Below are 17968 nucleotides of genomic sequence, written 5' to 3'. Positions count from 1 at the left end.
CACTATTTTGAAAAAGTAAGAGCCACTTGAATTGAAAAAGAAAAAAATAGTTGGATTGTTGCAAAAAATATTCCTTGATAAGTGGTGGCTCTTGATGTAAGTGTGCTTAAAGAAGAATGAAGTTAATATATAGTGATGTGAAGGTGGAGTTATGATTTGACATAAGTGTGGGGTTTGAATGTTATAATATATGTATTAAGGTGCTTAGGGAGGTGTAGTCACTCTTATATCTAAATGTATCTTACTCGTCCCACAACCTACATTACAATCAAATAAAGTCCAACTTGATCCTAGACTAAATGATCTCGATTAGTAGAGTAGTACACTACAGGAAAACATATGGTGCATCTTTTGTGGCATATGAATGCTATTTTTAAGAGTGAGTGAATTCTTTCTATCTTGAGTTCCTAAGTGTTATTAAATTTTATTGTGTGGAACTACTCTCTTTTGTTGTGTGAGGGCACTTGATCCGTGAAGGAAAGGTAATGTCAGTGACCTCTATGTTAGAGTAAATGAGTTAGTTATGAATAATGCATGGTACTTGTGAGTCAAATCTTGAGGTAAAGATGTTACGTTTTGTGCTTAGTCTATTTTAAATATTCTTGGTGTGATGAATTAGGAGAATTATTTAAAAAGAGCGCGTCTATATAAAGTGTAGTGTGATTGCTCGAGGACGAGCAATAATTTAAGTGTGGGGTATTGATGATAGGCTATAATTACGTATTTTAGTCGCTTATTACACTCTAATTTACTGCACTTTAATTGAGTTTGAGCTTTAATAGCTAGTATTTTGCACTAATTGTGTGTTTTATGCCTTGTAGGAGTGATTCCGAGCTATGTAGATGTTATGGAATGAATTCAAGTGATTTGGAGCTTTGAAATCTGAGTAAAAGCCCAATGAATTAAGCTGGGATCGTGTTCGAGGATCAACGGATGATAGAGCAACGAAACGAAGAATCGAGTAGGTATATTGTACACTGTCTAGTAAAATACACATAACTTTTTTCTCAAAATTCCATTTGGGCTCCAAAATATATGGTTGGAAATCTAATCCAAAAGACTACAACTTTCATGTTTTATGTTTTTTCAAATTCCCAACAAAACAGGGTGAAAAGTGCGCGGCCGCGCACGGACAACGCAAATGAGGCAGAAACTAGCCAAAGTGCGCGGTCGATGCGCAGCCACGCACGTCCTGTTCGGAAAAAAGTGTCCTTTTTCACGTAGGAGAAGTTATAATTGTTTGGACCTGACCCTACTTGGTATATATACATGAAAAAATGGTATTTTAAGCACTTTGGACATAATTTAGACTTAAGAAGGCTAAGGAGACCAGGGATTCGACCTAAGGAGGCAAGAACACATTAGGAGCAAGGCGGAGAATTTTTCCACGAGTTTTTCACTTCCTTCTTCCTATTTTCATTATTGGTTATGAATTCTAGTATTGTAGTTATGCATACTATTATGAATAGCTAATTTGTTATCTAGAGTTTTGATGGAACCTCTTGGAGGATGAATTCTTGTTATGTTTTAATATAATTTAGCCTTTGAATTTATCTATTTGTTCAACTATGTGCTTATTTTAGTTGTGATTGAATGTCCATCGATTGACTGTACCTATTTATTATGTGTTGCTTGAGAAAATATACATATTTAGGTGGTTGTTGAACAACGTCACTCCTAACGTATTTGAGAAATCAATACAATAGGTTTAAAGGTATGTTTAGAAATAACAAAGCCTTGACGTGGTCATAATGAGCGGTTAGATGAAGCCAACTAGCGTAGTTCGAGAGAATATATCTAGTAAATTATTGTAGTTGCTCAAGAGAGAATTACAACACCTAAAGTGCTCACGATCAGTAGAGAATACATTGGCGAAATTGTAGGGAACATAACAGGAAGGATTCCGACAATTGAGAAAATCATAACTCTAGACCTCCTTAATTTAGTCTCCAACCCTTTGTCTCGTTAGTTGATAATTTTACCGCTTTCTAGTATTTGCTAGTTAATTAATTAGAAATATAAATCTCAATCTTTATAATTTAGAAAATTGTTCAAACTTGTCTTCTTAGTGATATTAAACAGTTATAACTAAGCCTTAGTTATTTGTGGGATTCGACTCCGGACTTTTAGACCGGATTATATTTGTAGCGACCACTTATCTTTTTTAGGATTAGAGTTAGGCGTGATCACTTTCCCAAAAAAACAACTAGTTATTTAAGAAGTAACAATTTAAACTATCATCAAAGGATATGGAGGGATGGTTGGGAAGTTCGATGTATTGGAATTAAAAATTTCTTGACAGAAAAAACTTTATTAGCTTAGTTAACTTATTATCTTGTAAACTTTGAATTGATCGAGCCAATTAACTTTTAATACCAATTGATGAAATAAAGAAAAGTTTAAATTGTAATGTCACTAATTCAAATTCCATAGTTCCTCATTATTAAGTGTAGTGAAATCTTTGAAAACTATGAATAAGGAAACAGACAAAATGAACAGCTAGGACTAAAATACACCTAAAAATTCCCATCCCCATTATATCCATTGAAGACATGAGACCTGCCTTTCGGTGAAGGATAAAATCGTAATTACAGATCATATCCAGATGCGTTGCAAAGCAGCAAAGCGAAAGCAAAATCAACTATACACAACATCCACACTAAGACAAATTAAGCCTCCAGTCAGTTCACCGTTCGATCTTTCACATCAGTTCCACGTGTCAGTATAATATAGCAAGACCAAATTCTTCTCATAAACACGGACTGCACCAGAACAACCTACCGCTTATGAAGTGGCATTAGCCGGTGATTTCACACCCTCTGGTGGGCAAATATATAATTCAACTCTCAATTCAATATCCCGCGTTACAAAAGAGCAATTTAGATGTCGTACCAGAACAGAATGTGATACTTACTTCAGTCACCTTTGCTTTATATCTCTCCAATATATATACACAAATCCGTCCATAAATTCTGCTATAATTTTCACTTTGATACTTCAAAATTCTCTGCAAATTTTCTTGTCGTAAAGTTGAAGAAGAGAGAGAAAAATGAGTAGAGGAAACGATCCGAATCCGTTTGACGAAGAGGAGCCTGAAGTCAATCCTTTTTCAGTTACCGCCTTTTTCTCAATGCACTTTTATTCTTTTTTTTTTTTTAATTTTAAATTTTATTTAATTATGAAATGGGTGCATTTCTTAGATCTAGCTTTTTACAAATTATCTTCTGCGTTATCCATTTTGTCGATTTTTGTGATTTTTTATCGGCTATTTTTGTGGTATTTAGAATGAGTTGTTTGATCTAGATTTGACTACTCTAATCGTGGAAGTTTGTTAAGGAATTTAGCATTTATTTTTGTTATTCTAAAGGAATTTAGAAAATTATAGTAACATTTTTAGGTACATTTTGGTGTTTAAGATTGGTTTGTCGGTGTGGTAAAGTTATAGTAGGAGTAGTATTTTAGTGAAATTAATTTTTTTTTTGTTTGGGCCAGCCTGCTCCCACCTCAACTATCTTGCACCTGGTTACCCGCTCCCACTAGCACAACTAGCAGCTAATTCCGCCTACTAAGATTTAGACATAGGAGAAGGAATCACCCCAGCTATTTGTTCTCGCGATTTGAATATGAGAATAAATAAAACTTTAGCTGATTTTCTACTTGGAAATTTCTTTTATTTAGCTTTCTTAGTGGGTGTGCGTCTGCACCAACTATATTAGAGTCGTACTTTGAAAGTCTAGAGTAGGCTCGAGGAGGATCAAAAGACTGATTCTTCGTCCCGTTTAACAAAATACAAATTACACTATTAAAGGTTGGGATATGTTTGAAATTGGACTCTGTTGTAAAAGAAATTTGGACATTACCTGTTTTATACACAGTTTCTGGTCCTTGATGACGACTATTAAATGAAGGTTGTTTCTGTTTGAATTATTATGTTTAGGTATAGTGCATTCCTTTTCACACATTTAAGGAAAATGGAGGTAGGAAAAACAATGACAATACACAATAATATGAGTTATGGTTTACCAAGTTATTTAAGAACAAAAGGGCGCAGTTTAAACATTTAAAAATTTATCTTTATTGTAAAAAAGAGAGGAAAATAAGCAATGAAAGATCAGTCTCTTTTTCTTTGTGGAACCAGTTTTGCTAAATAGCTGGCAAGGGATCTATGATCTCTCTCTCTATATATATGTATATTCTTTTTTGATATATAAAATGAGTATGTGTATACATTAATAAGAAGGTATCTATGATGTGGGTTTAGCTAGGGCGTTTATAACACGACCCAAATAGGCCTCGCTCACGGGTGTCTGAGCAATTCTTCCTGTTGCTTTACAGAACTTCCTTGTATCAACAAACCATTACCCATTAATGCAACACAAACATTATTTGATTCCAAATTCAGAGCAATGCCTTACCCTCTTCAAATTCTACCAATTCACCTATCATTACTTCATCAAGACTGTGAATACAAGCAATGTCGTCGCCTATGTTATGAGGGAAGTCAAAAAAGCTACAAATTTTTAAACATTCATGTCTTGAAACCTTAGTGTATTTGAGCCTTGGTGGGTGGAGATATTCGGTTCCCTTTTCTGGTAGGAGTTGCAGGTGCTTGTTGGAATAATTGAGATGTGCAAGGTGGCCAGATACCACCCATCATCGAAAAAGAAGAAGAAACAATCAGACTTATGAGAAAAATACCAAGTCAATAAGCTAATACCTTAAAGGTCTTAAGAGGTTACTTACGTTAACTAGAACAGATTTTGTAGCCCATGTGGTTAGTTGCATAAAGTGGTTCACTTTATCAAATGTCACTTGCTGCCCTGCCCTGTTGGAACTTGGCTTCCATATCCTTCAGAAAACTCTTTCTTACTTCCTTATTTAGACTCACAATCCCACATATATGTCATAGGACCTGGAAATACCTAGAACCATTAAAATCCAAGATTTGTCCTCTCATCAAGAATTATATGGATTTTCTACTAATCTTTCAAGGTCGTGAGTATTGTTACCAAAATGGCCAAACTGAGTTCTGGAACTATTACAGTGAATTTATGATCAACTTAAAATTGCTTTGTTGAAGTGCAGTTATTGCTATATTATAATATTCAAATTGTAACTTCTTATACACTGTTTACTTTGACTCTGCTCTTAATATGCAAAATCCTCATTTATCATCTGTGTTTTCTTGTAGAATGGTGGCTCTGCGCCTGCATCTAAATCACGCTTTCCTCAAATGATTGCTAGTAGTCTTGGTTTTGGTCAAAAGCATGATGCAACTATTGACATCCCATTGGATTCTACGAATGTAATGAAGTTGATATGCTCTTGTTTGCAGTTTTGTAAAGAACATAGAGTTTTTTTCTGAATCTGTTCTTTTGAATTTTCTTTCAGGGTTCCAATAAAAAGCAAAAAGAATTAGCAAATTGGGAAGCAGATCTGCAAAGGAGAGAAAGAGTTGTTCTTTTTTTCTTTTCCCTAAAAATTAAAATTTTCATTTGCAATGTGAATTTCTACATTTTTCTCTTGCTGATTTCTGATTGTCGCTGCAAGGGTGCAAATTCTTTTTAAAAGTTTAGTTCCTAGATTTTTGGCTAAAATATTTACTGCAACCTCTTCAACTTTTGTGCTATTTTAGTCTATACTTTTCCCGATTTATATTTGAGGCTGATGAATGATTTCCAGAATGCTCTTTTAGCTAAATATTTTGCGTTGAGTTCCGTAACTTATGTAGTTTATTCTAGTTCATATCTGCTTCAACTCAGTTTGAGGCTTCTGCATGATATTCATTAATTGCCCGTTTGACAGGATATTAAACGAAGAGAAGATGCTGTTGCTGGCGGTAAGCAATGACTTGAGCTAGTTTCAGATTGTTATTAAATTGGCTTATTCTCTCTTTAGCATGCCTAGATGATGTGTTTCTATGATTCAATCCAGCTGGTGTGCCAACTGATGATAGGAATTGGCCTCCCTTTTTCCCAATTATTCATCATGATATAGCAAATGAAATACCAGCTCATTCTCGGAAGCTGCAGTATTTGGCATTTGCGAGTTGGTTAGGTAGTGTCTTCACTTCTGTTTTATTTTCTCTTAGATAGTAATGTTTTCTTTGAATATCAAGAGGTTTTATTCTGCAAATGTTTCTCTGATCTCCAATTGTCATTAAGTACATGCACAATTACCACCACCACCACCACCACCAACCCAATAAAATCCCACAAGTGGGGTCTGGGGAGGGTAGAATGTACGCATACCTTACACCTAGATAGGCTGTTTCCGAAAGGCCCTCGGCTCGAGAGGAAGAAAAATAAACAATAGACAATCGATCAATGATAACAATATAAGATAAAAAAAATAGTAACAACATCGTAAGAAATAGAAAAATAGATGTAAAAGCAATAACAATAAACAACAATACTACCATAGGAAATAGTGAGGAAACTACATAAACCACTAACAACCCACAGCGAAACATCAACAGGCCAGCCCCGCCCCCGGAAAAAAAAAACGTTCGACTCTCTCCTAACCTACAACTCTAATACTCGATCTCCACCCCTTCCTATCCAGAGCCATGTCCTCGGACATCTGTAGTCGTACATGCACAATTACCATCTGATTATAATTAGAGAAATTTGTGCCTACTAGTGCAGAATATTTGATCTCACATGAAATTCTTCAGTCTCTTCGCTTTTCCTTGGGCTCAATATGTGTAGGGTGCATTGGTTTCTTTGCTTCTCTTTTTCAGGATTTAGCTTAAAAGATATAACGTGGAAATATACTATCTGCTTTTCGGTCCAAGCTTGTGACAAAAATAAAAAGTGGTTTGGGGGGGGGGGGGCAGCCCGGTTGACTAAGCTCCCACTATGCGCCGGGTCCAAGCTTATGACAAAAAAATGAAATTCCTTTCCCGTCTGCTTCTGCCTAATTTCTGTTGAAACAAGGACCAGTATAACTGTATAATCGAATACCGATCAAACTTGAATTCATTCAGGTTTTCAACAGAAAATTAAGATCCCTGTCCCAAGGGCCAAGACCATTCAGACTACTAATAGCCAGAAGTTCAACCATAAATTCCTCTATTAAATTGATAGCCGAATGTTGTTTCTGTAAAAACAAACACATACTGAGAGCATCAGTAGCTTCATCTTACTTAGTAAGTTTAACGCTAGCAAATGTCTCTTACTCGAATGAGCTAGTATTTTAAGACTTAAGTTGATGACTAGCTGTTTTCATTTATGTGAAATTGAATTTGCTTGTTTCCCATGGAAAAATTGGCAATTCTTTTCTTAAATGATGATAACGAATTAATCGTGGGTGGGTAATAGACTAATATCTTGTTTAGCTAATAGAATTACTAGTTCGTATGGTGCAATAAAGGCAACCTTTGTTTTTTTTTGAATTGGTAACTATTGTATATATTAGAAACATCAGTACATAGGTTGCACTGAAAACCAAATTTACATGAAGAGGATTAGTAGATGTTCTGATTTGAGACCTAGCAAGATCCTAGTATGTCTATGATTGTCAATGTATCTTCTGTGTAAATCTGTTTACACCAAAAACAAAAAAGAAGAATACAATTGAGTTTGATCTTCTGCACTGGATTGCTTCTATCTTCAAAACATCTAGCGTTCCTTTCCCTCCAAACTGTTCACCATATACAAGCCGGGACAATCCTCCATCTATCTCTACTAGTTGCTTCAGCTCCAGCTTCTTCCCAGCTATAAAGAACATCTTTAAGCCTGTATGGCATTGACCATGAAATACCCCTAAGACTAATAAAGATTTTCCATAGTTGATCTGTAATCTTGCAATGTAGAAATAAATGGGTGACAGTTTCAACATTTTCCCCAAATAGAAAACATCTAGAACACAGTGAAATTCCCCTTTTTATGAGATTATCCCGGGTTAATACCGCCTCCTTTGCTAGTAGCCAAGTGAAGCATGTATGGAATCTTTGTTTTCCATATATGTTTCCAAGGCCATGGGTGTACCTGTTGATTATTATGATTCAAAATCTTATATGCATCCTTCACCCGGTAAACCCCTCTGTTGTGCCTCTGCCACCAAAGTAAATCAAACCCTTCCTGTAATCCTTTAAATGCTTCCAGCTCTTTGTAAAGGTCAGCTAATCTTGTTATCTCCCAGTCATTCAGCTGTCTTCTGAGAGCGATTTCCCATCCTTGATGACTCCTCATATCAGCTACTGTCCTGTGCTGGTTATGTGCTAAACCAAACATATCGGGGTGTCTTTCCTTTAAGCTTCCGTGTCCTAACCAGTTATCATTCCAGAATGATGTGTTCCTTCCGTTGTTCACTCTAATGGAGGAGTGGTTCTTCATTATAGGCCAAAATTCTCTGATGGATTTCCACACACTTATTCCACATGATGTTTTGACTTTTTTTGACACCCAGTTATTTTCCTCACCATACTTAGCTTTTATCACTTTGCCCTATAAAGATTGTGGTTCTTGAGAGTACTTCCATAACCATTTCATTCTAAGAGCCTTGCTTTGATTCTTCAAATTCCTTATTCCTAAACCACCTTGTTTTATAGCCATTGTGAGTGTCTTCCATTTAACTAAATGGAAGACCTTTTTCTCCTTATTACCTTGCCAAAGGAATGATCTTCGTAGTTTGTCCAATCTCTGTAAAATGCCGGCTGGAATTGGGAACAAAGACATCATATAAGTAGGAAGTGAGTCTAATACTGAGTTGATTAGAACTAGCCTTCCCCCCAATGATAGGTATTGCGATTTCCATCTTGACAACTTCTTCTCACACTTTTCTATGACTGAATTCCAGATCTCTTTTGATTTGGATCTTGCACCAAGAGGCATCCCAAGGTAAACAGTTGGCAGGGACCCAACTTCTCCTCCCAATATCTGTGTCAGTTCCTCCATGTTGTTAACTTCATTAATGGGGAAAATATTGCTCTTTCTCCGGTTGATGTGTAATCCTGAGACTCCCTCAAATAAGACCAAAATGATCCTTAGGAATCTTAGTTGTTCCTTTTCAGCGTCGCAGAAGACTAGAGTACCGTCAGCATATTGGAGATGTGTGATCTTTAGATTGTTTGCCCCACTCCTGTTTACCTCAAAACCTTTAACCCATCCACTGACTTTAGCCGTTTTGATCATGTTGTTCAATCCTTCCATAGCTATAATGAATAGAAAGGGAGATAAAGGATCACCTTGTCTTAGACCTCCGTGTGAATGGAAAAAACCTTTAGGAGATCCATTTATGAGAATGGAGAATGTTACCATAGATATGCAAAATTTCATCCATCTATTCCATTTCTGCCCAAAACCCATTTGTTCTAGCATTATGAGTAAGAAGCTCCAATTTACATGATCATAGGCCTTCTCAATATCTAATTTGCATAAGATTTCAGGTTCTTTCTTTTTTATTCTTGAATCCACAGCTTCGTTGGCAATCAACACTGCATCTATTATTTGTCTTCCTTTGATGAAAACCATTTGTTGAGCATCGACAATTTTCCCTACCACCCTCTTAAGTCTTTCAGTCAAGACTTTTGAGAGCAGTTTGTAGAAGCTCCCTATCAGACTGATCGGTCTGAAATCTCTCAATTCTTTCGCACCTGTCTTCTTTGGAATCAAAGCTATATATGTTGCATTGAAGCTTTTCTCAAACATCTCCTGCGAATGGAAGTTGTTGAAGGCCTCCATGATGTCTTCCTTCAAAATGTCCCAACACTTTATGAAAAAACCCATTGTGTATCCATCCGGACCTGGGGCCTTGTCACTTGCACACATCTTCAGACAGCTCAAAACTTCTTGTTCCTCAAAGTTACTCTGTAAAGACTCCCTCTCTGATTCAGAAATTCTTGGGCTATTTTCGAAATTGACCGTTGGTCTCCACTCTTCAGGTTCTGTGTATAACCCCTTGTAGAATTCAATGATCTCGTTCTCTATTCTGGCTGGATCCTCGGCTACATGTCGAATCGATAGTTGATCAATGATGTTGTTTCTCTTGTGTGCATTGGCAGTACGATGGAAAAAATTTGTATTCCTGTCCCCTTCTTTGAGCCACAGAGCTCTTGATTTCTGTCTCCATGCACTTTCTTCATTCTTAGTTGTTCCTCAATCTCCATTAGAGTAATTGCTTTCCTCACTGATTCCTCCTCTGTCAGCGCTCTTAGTTGTTGTGTTGCCTCAAAACCTGCGAGTTGACTCAGCAATTTTGATTTTTGCAATCCCAAATTACCTTCACAACTTCTGCTCCATTCTTTTAGCTTGCCCTTGAGCGCTTTTAACTTGCAAGCTAAAATGTAATCTGGTTTTCTTGAGAATTCAAAAGATGTCCACCAGTCTCTAATTCTGTCATCAAAACCTTCCACATTCAGCCACCAATTTTCAAACTTAAAGTATGATTTAGCTTGTTCCCAAGCACCACAGTATAAAGCCACAGGTGAATGGTCAGAAATCAGCCTTTGTTGGATAATTTGCTTGATGTTTCTGAAGCTTTCATCCCATTCTTCTGAAATGAGAAATCTATCAATTCTTGAAGCGGTTGTATGATTGTCCCCTTTGAACCAAGTATAGTAGCCTCCTTCAAGTCGAAGGTCTATCAACTCCATATCTTCTACAAAATCCGAGAATTCCACCATGGCCCTGGACCTCTTTGAACATTCCCGTTTTTCAGAAGGGTACCTTGTAACATTTAAATCACCACAAACCGCCCAAGGACCTTTCATCAATCCTTTCACTGCACCAATTTCTCTCCATACTATTTTCCTTTCTATTCTACAATTTGGGGCATACACTTCTGTTATGTGACATTGAAAATTCTGTAAAAAAGCCTCGAACTTGCAAGTCAAAGTGTATGCACCAGTCTGTAACATCTCTCCTTTCCATACTCTGCACCAGTCTTAACTTTGAAAGATGCAGAAGTTAAGGTGATAGATTTTGGTTTTTTTTTTTTTTTTTGATGAAGTAAGGTGTTGTATTGCTGGCATCAAGAAGATGCAATTAGTACAAAAGAAGAGATGTTAGCTCCAGTACATCATGTGCTGTTCTAATCATAGGGAGCTAACCAAAAAAAGGGCCATCAGGCTAGGCTCATTGCGCCAATAAAGTCTAGAAAGGGGATAACATTATTTACAGGGGAGATATTACTCCAACTAAAAAGATACACCAGACATCTAGCTTTCAAAAAGTGAATAGGAGTTGAAATGCCATCAAAACATCTTCGATTCCTTTATGTCCAAAGACACCAAAATATGCAACCTGGGACCATTTTCCAGATACTTTTGATGGCCTTGCTGACTTTCCAAAAGCTCCTGCTTTCAACTGCTTCCTTAATGTTCTGAGGTAGTGTCCAGCTGATACCAAAAATTGAGAAGAACATGTGCCAGAGATCAATAGCCATTGTGCAATGCAGAAATAGGTGATTGATTGATTCTGAGTTTAGCTTACACATGTGGCATCTATTAACAATCTGGAAGCTCCTCCTACAAAGATTGTCTTGTGTCAAAATAGCATCTTTAAGAGTCGTCCATGCAAAACAGACCTTTGTAGGCATTTTGGTTTTCCAGATTAGCTTCCAAGGCCACATGTCAATAACTTCATTCAAAGCACAAAGTTTATTGTAGCCTGCCTTCACTGTATATGCCCCTTCCTTAGAAGTGCCCCATCGTAGATTATCCGTAGATTATCACTGTATAGATTTTGGTTTTCTCGCAAGCAACCTTTCACTTCTACTTTCCAACTTTTTTCCCTACCTATTCCTTCATTTTTCTTGTTTTCTCCTTTAAGTTGCATGCATTCTCTATTTTGCAAGCCTCATTTTCTGAACCCACGGAGCATATAGTGTATGGGAGAAGCAGAATGATAGTATTCATTAGCTCATTCAAGGACTAGCTTTTATATAGAAGTGATCTTTTGGTTTTGTAAAAGGGATGGCCTATTTTTGCATACACCAGCCTCCATTTTATTGGTTGGTTTGTCATTATCATTGATAAAATTTTGCTTACTGAATTTAAAAATAATGTATGAGAGAAACAGATGGAATGAAAGTACTTCTGTTTTTGTCGCTGCTGCCATTTATGATTAGGGTCAAAAGGCTTTAGACTTTCTGTTTACACCTCTCTCTGGGATCCAAGCAGCGTAAAATAAGTAGTTGCAAGTATTGATTTTATCTTTTCAAACTTTAACAACCGTTCAGCTCTGAAGTTTCAATTGTCCAAAGTTTTGATTGAAATTCAGCAAAGCCGTTTCTTCACTAATAATAACAAAACGATAATAGATATGGAACCTAAAAGTAAGCTATTTGGCAACTTCATCTAATTCACTTGACTCGACATTTGAGGTTGAAATGTGAGTAACTTGAATAGCTTGAAGCGAAACTAGTAGATTTTTTGTTACATGACAGGGTTTATAGCTGTTGTGGAAAAGAATATACTGGGATAGATGACTATCTGCTTTATGGCACGGTTGGCTTCTCTCTCACAAATGTTACTCTTTCTTTCAAGTGCTATGTGGATATTTTTCTATTTTCCTTACTCTTTTTTTCAAGTGTTATCTGAATTTTCTTCTATTTCATCGCCTCTTTGGATTTGCTCTGATTCTTTTTCAGGTATTGTCTTTTGTCTGGCGTTCAATGTTCTTGCCGTGACTATCTGTTGGATTAGGGGTGGTGGTGAGTTTTATTCTCTCTTTGCTGCTGCTTATATGTCATTCTCTTTTATTGGTTTAAAGGTTTAAAAAAAATTCGAGTTCAATTCTTCTGACATTATCTAGTTCTTGCTTTATCTAGGTGTTAAAATCTTTTTCCTGGCTATAATATATGCTTTAATGGGATGTCCCCTTTCGTACGTTTTGTGGTACAGGCCTCTGTATAACGCGATGAGGTATCTAGTGTTGTTTCAATATCTTTTCATAATCTCCTTAATAAAATATCCCGTCAGTTGTTTTTCATATTTTTTGATTTCCGGATGCTGACTTTTTACTCTGAGCTTGTGGTGATGTGCAGGACTGACAGCGCACTGAAGTTTGGCTGGTTTTTCATGTTCTACTTGGTTCGTTCTGCTAACAAAAGTGATAAAGATGCTGCCTATTTTATGTCCGGATTTGATTTTTAGTAATTAACCTTTTATGTTTCTATACGTGCAGATTCACATCGGATTTTGCATACTTGCTGCTATTGCTCCTCCCATTGTATTTCACGGAAAATCCTTAACGTAAGTTCTGCTTCTGTAATTTTTAGTGCATTAACCTTGCACCGTTGAGTGAAATGTTCTGTAGAAGCTGCTAGTTTGATAGGCTGTTTTAGCATAGTAGAATTTCCTTTTAGTCTTTAAGGATATACTTTTTAGGTGAAAATATATTTTAAATTCTACGTTATCCTAGGAAACTGTGCTCGCAGCTAAATTGGATGCAGTTGCCTTGTCACCTTTTCCTCCTTGTTTGTTCAAATATTTTGGTTCATAGGGTGATGCTAGAAGAGTTGAAGATCTCAAGAAACCCCTAGTGTCATGCACCATAAAAAGCACATGCTTCAGTTTTGTGACCAACAGATTACTGTTTCCCTCATTGGTGCATCAGTTTTCCTGCATTTGTACCATATCGATTTTTTTTTATAAGGATATTTGTTCCATATTGATATGAAACAGATAAAAGCAAATTGTCCCCTTAAAGTGCTGGTTGTACCCTGATATGTGATTTTTTTTAATGAACTGAGTGAGCTATGCTGGTCTTGAATGGTGAAAAATGCTCTTTCTGTGCATGAATAAGGGAACGATGAAATATTGATGCCTGTTAAATGAAGTGGATTGTTATCAGGGGTTTTCCATTTTCCCTTGGATTGTCATTGCCATATTTTCACTAATTGTTTCTGCTTTCTTTTTTACTTTATTCTAGGGGTATCCTTGCAGCAATTGATGTCTTCTCTGACCATGTGTTGGTTGGGGTAAGTTGTGTATTCTTTATTGCTCTTTGTTTACTTTATTGCTCTTTGCTTAATGAGTGGAAAGAATTAACAAATTTTTTGACACGTTTGAAACAAACTAGTGCACCTTCCACTGTTGTAATTTATTATGGCTTTTTTGTTTGTTTGTGGTATAACCATCTGGTATCCGGTATCTATTAGCCCGACTAATCCAGATTTGTGCTGCATATGAGGGGGAAGCGCTCCCTTCTAGGGGTTTCTCTATTCTCAAGGCTTGAACCTAAGACGTCTGATTAAGAGTGGAGGGATCCCATCCATCCCACCCTTATCCCTTGGTGGTATTATGAAAATAAGTTTGCATCATGCAGCTGCTTCTTAGGTATGTGATATTAATGAAATCCATGAGGAATATTAGGTGTCAAGAGTAGATAAGAAGTTAGAGTATTATTTTTGAGGCCTTAAAGTACTTAAAGTTCAAGGCTTCACCAATATATGATAAAACAAATTTGCTCTTTTTCTGAATTTCAGTTTCTGCGTTCTTGGTAAAAAATAAAGAATAAGTATCCCACAGGCAGGAGTCTCTAGTAGATCTCATTGTCTCCTTGTAGCCGTTACAAGATTGATTTTTGTTAATTTGGGTCTTGTAACTTGTTACTCCTTAGCACAATCTTTGTGCTAGGGACTACTTTTATCAATATATTGGAATTTGTTACCTTCTCAAAAAAAAAAAAAAAAAAAAATGTATCCCACAGATAGGGGAAGCATATCTTTAACCTCCTTTACTAACTCCCTACTCAGCAAGAAGAGAAGGGAAAAATTGAAGAGGAGCAAGTAGATACATTGAGCACAAAAGCCGCATTTGGAACTCCCCCAATGTTCTTACACAAACCATTGGATGCATTCAGTACATGGGCAGTATTTGGTTTACTAACTAACTAATAAGTTACCCTCTCAGTTTAATTAAATAGTAATTTTAAGTTAAAAAATTCTAAAATGATGAATTTGTGTACTATAATTGCGGCTGTCTCTTGATACAATAATTTATTGATATTGTGAACAAATTGCATACACGTCGTCTATAAAATATATAGAGCCTGCACAAAAATGTGGCTCTCTATGAACGTTACTCATCATTTATGCTAACAGGAACTCATTCAGTATGAAAATTTCAATTTCAGTTGTAAAACCAGGATGGTTATTCTAGAGTGCTGGCACTATATAAATTAGCATACATTAAAAGATTGCCTTGGTATCAACTTACTGAATGCTTGTTCTATTCTAACTGATGGAATGCTTGTTTTATTCCAACAATTTAAATGCTTCTTGGCGCTTCAAAATATTTGAATGCCTTCTTGGGTAGTAGATACTGCCCTTCCAAGTATTATTGTGAAAAGGATATAAGGGGAAAAGCCCTCAATTCTCATTACAGATCGAGTCTGAGTTAACTTTTGCACTGACTTTTACTTGAATTACTGTCTTTTGATATTCTCATTGCATGTTGCAGTTAGTTTGTTATTAGATTTAGTGGATCAAAAGCTTTCTTTAGATAATTAAAACTCCTAAGAGAATATAGTGTTAATGCCTGTATTAGCTTATCAGGCTGTTTGATCTTATCTTTTTGATAGATTCCTGTGTTGTCCTTCTCTTCTTCTTCTTGCAGATCTTTTATTTGATTGGATTTGCCTTCTTCTGCTTGGAAGCTTTGCTTAGCTTGTGGGTGCTGCAGGTGAGGTTTTACAGAATTGAGATTCTTAATGTCAGGTTCATTTAATTAATTGATTGTATGATAATCAACTAGGGCATTCTTTCCACCTAGCCTTCTGGTATCTGCTGTTCTCTTTCTCTCCTGTTCCTCTTTTTAGCTTTTCTAGTTTTCTTCATGTTTGCCTTGTGGCTTGAGCTTCATGATTACGTGGCTTAAAGGTGAAATCTAAGGGAAAGAGAGAATTGTACGCTAATTCATATTTTAAATCTTTTAGCTTTTCTAGTTTGCTTCATGTTTGCCTTGTGGCTTGAGCTTCATGATTACGTGGCCTAAAGGTGAAATCTAAGGGAAAGAGAGAATTGTACTCTAATTCATATTTTAGCTCTTGCGTGCTGTTTGAAGGGCAGTCTTTTTGGGGAAGGGGAGGACGGGATATTATCTGCACTTTCGTTTATCAAGAAAAGAGTATCTCCATTTCTTTGATGATTTTCTAGGTTTTCAACTAGATTTAGATATCTAAGAACTTCCCCTTTGGAGAATGTACATCTCTTGAACAAGTTGGTGCAACCTATAAAAGTAACTGCCATGTTTTCCAGTACAGGGACTAAATGAAGAGTCAGTTTTGGGGGTCTCTTTTTTTTTTTTTTTTTGGGGGGGGGGGGGGGTTGTATCTTTTGGTAGCCCTTTTCAGAACCTATAATTGATTTTAAGTTGTATATATTAACCTGTTACCATTTTGGTGATTAGACTTTTTTATGCTTGATAACAAGCTATTCCATACTACTCTGAGTGAAAATGCTGTACAACTTTAGGGGAAAAGAGTTATCTTAAAACATCCTAAGATTCAAATGGGTACTATCTTGAAAGTTGATTCCCGGGGAAGTTTAGTGGTCCAAGTACCAGCCCTCATGTTAAAATCGGACCAATTCTAACAGAGAAAAAAAGATCTCTTTCCATCTGCCTAAGGCAGAGTTACCCGGTACTTGTGTTGGTAGGAGGTAGTAGCAGGTACCCAGTAGAATAGTCGAAATGCGCATGGCCGGACATTGTCATTGTTTTGGAAAAAAAAGAAGGGGAGTACCAGCCCTCATATTTCTTCTATGTTCTGCTTACTGTTTTATTGTTGAGCCTCCCGTATATGAATGCTTTCCCAAACCAAGCAATTTGATTTCCTCCTCCCTATGATAGTATGACTGATATGGAGGGAGGAAAAAAGAAAAATTGTTGGATGCTGACTGTCTACGCTCATCTTATGATGTTTTCTTCTGTACTATCGATGCAGAAAGTGTACATGTTTTTTCGAGGGCACAAGTAATGCACGAGTTTGTGGCTCAAGATCTCAGCGTCCTAGTAACAATTCTTTTCCGGAGGAAGCTAAACATATGCCTTTATCTCTTCATTATGGTTTTGGCTTAGTTATGACTTGCGTGTTACAGTTGCATGTTTTCTAGGTTTAGTTGATATTTTTGCTTCATTCAAGCATGTTCCTTTTCATTGTCATTTCTGTATGTATTCGCAGTTTGACCTTTGATTAGACTATCGCATTATTTTACCTATAATCATAGCTGCTTTGGGACTCAGCTTGAATCGAATATGTATATTTGGTTCGGATAATACGAGGATTGAGTCAATATCATGATATGTGCTGAAGAAACTGGGGACGTCCATCACAGTAACTTGACTGTTTTCTAAGTCTGGGTGAGGCAATGTTTTGATTTAGAATATAACTATTACAAGTGAAAAATGTAAATCTCTAGTTAAACTTTAATTTTTTTTTAAGTGAGCAGACAAATTTAATTTTGTTAAGCCCTTATTGCCATGAGGACCAATAGAAGGTGCAGAAATTCCTATATATCAAATGGATCTTGGTGTTATAAAGACAGATTGAGCAGGGTTTCGACCATGTTAAATTTGAGTGTCTTACGGCCAAGTATGCAAGTAAATCAGATTTGACCAGATTAGTAAAAAAATAAATATTCCTTTTTTTGTTTTTTTTTGCTTTGCAAAGTGCTTTTGGGTTATTGTGCTACCAAATATATTGAGCACATAACTTCAAATATTTCTTATAAGAGATTCTCAGAAGTATATCAACCAACCGTCCCAGAGCTTCAAAAGTTATTGGTAATTAATTAAAAGCTTGTAATTAGGAGCTGGCCAACATGATTCGGTAAATGAAATTCGCTGTACGCTGCAAAGTCTCAAATTCTGAGTAGACGTGGACATGTTTAAATCCATATCTTGACCCAAATAAGAAGCTTGCTAAAATAGGATATAGGGAAGCAATTATATATGGGGAGAAATTCAAAAATAGTTAGATTTATAAGTAGTTATACAAAAATAGTTACAGTTTCAAAAGTA

At 36.3% G+C, this 17968-nt stretch overlaps 1 protein-coding gene across 2 annotated transcripts; it reads left to right on the top strand.

Annotated features, from left to right (window-relative positions):
• Positions 1 to 2863: 2863 nt before the first annotated feature.
• LOC107828679 (secretory carrier-associated membrane protein 4-like) lies at positions 2864 to 17246 on the top strand. Of its 2 annotated transcripts, XM_075252606.1 has the most exons (12): positions 2864 to 3112; positions 5192 to 5305; positions 5392 to 5454; positions 5806 to 5839; positions 5935 to 6057; positions 12595 to 12657; positions 12775 to 12868; positions 12991 to 13036; positions 13131 to 13198; positions 13878 to 13926; positions 15566 to 15631; positions 16893 to 17246. In XM_075252606.1, exons 1-12 carry the CDS (start codon positions 3050 to 3052, stop codon positions 16923 to 16925), a joined length of 816 nt encoding a protein of 271 aa, XP_075108707.1. In that variant the 5' UTR covers positions 2864 to 3049; the 3' UTR covers positions 16926 to 17246. The 2 variants fall into 2 exon arrangements, with proteins under 2 accessions (XP_075108707.1, XP_075108710.1); XM_075252609.1 differs by lacking the exon at positions 5192 to 5305 and having other exon boundaries at positions 2899 to 3112.
• Positions 17247 to 17968: the final 722 nt, after the last annotated feature.

The sequence above is a fragment of the Nicotiana tabacum genome, chromosome 1 (assembly GCF_000715075.1).
Source record: "Nicotiana tabacum cultivar K326 chromosome 1, ASM71507v2, whole genome shotgun sequence".
Classification (NCBI taxonomy): Eukaryota; Viridiplantae; Streptophyta; class Magnoliopsida; order Solanales; family Solanaceae; genus Nicotiana; species Nicotiana tabacum.
The sequence above is the reverse complement of the archived record's forward strand: the minus strand, read 5'-3'. Positions and strand labels throughout refer to the sequence as shown.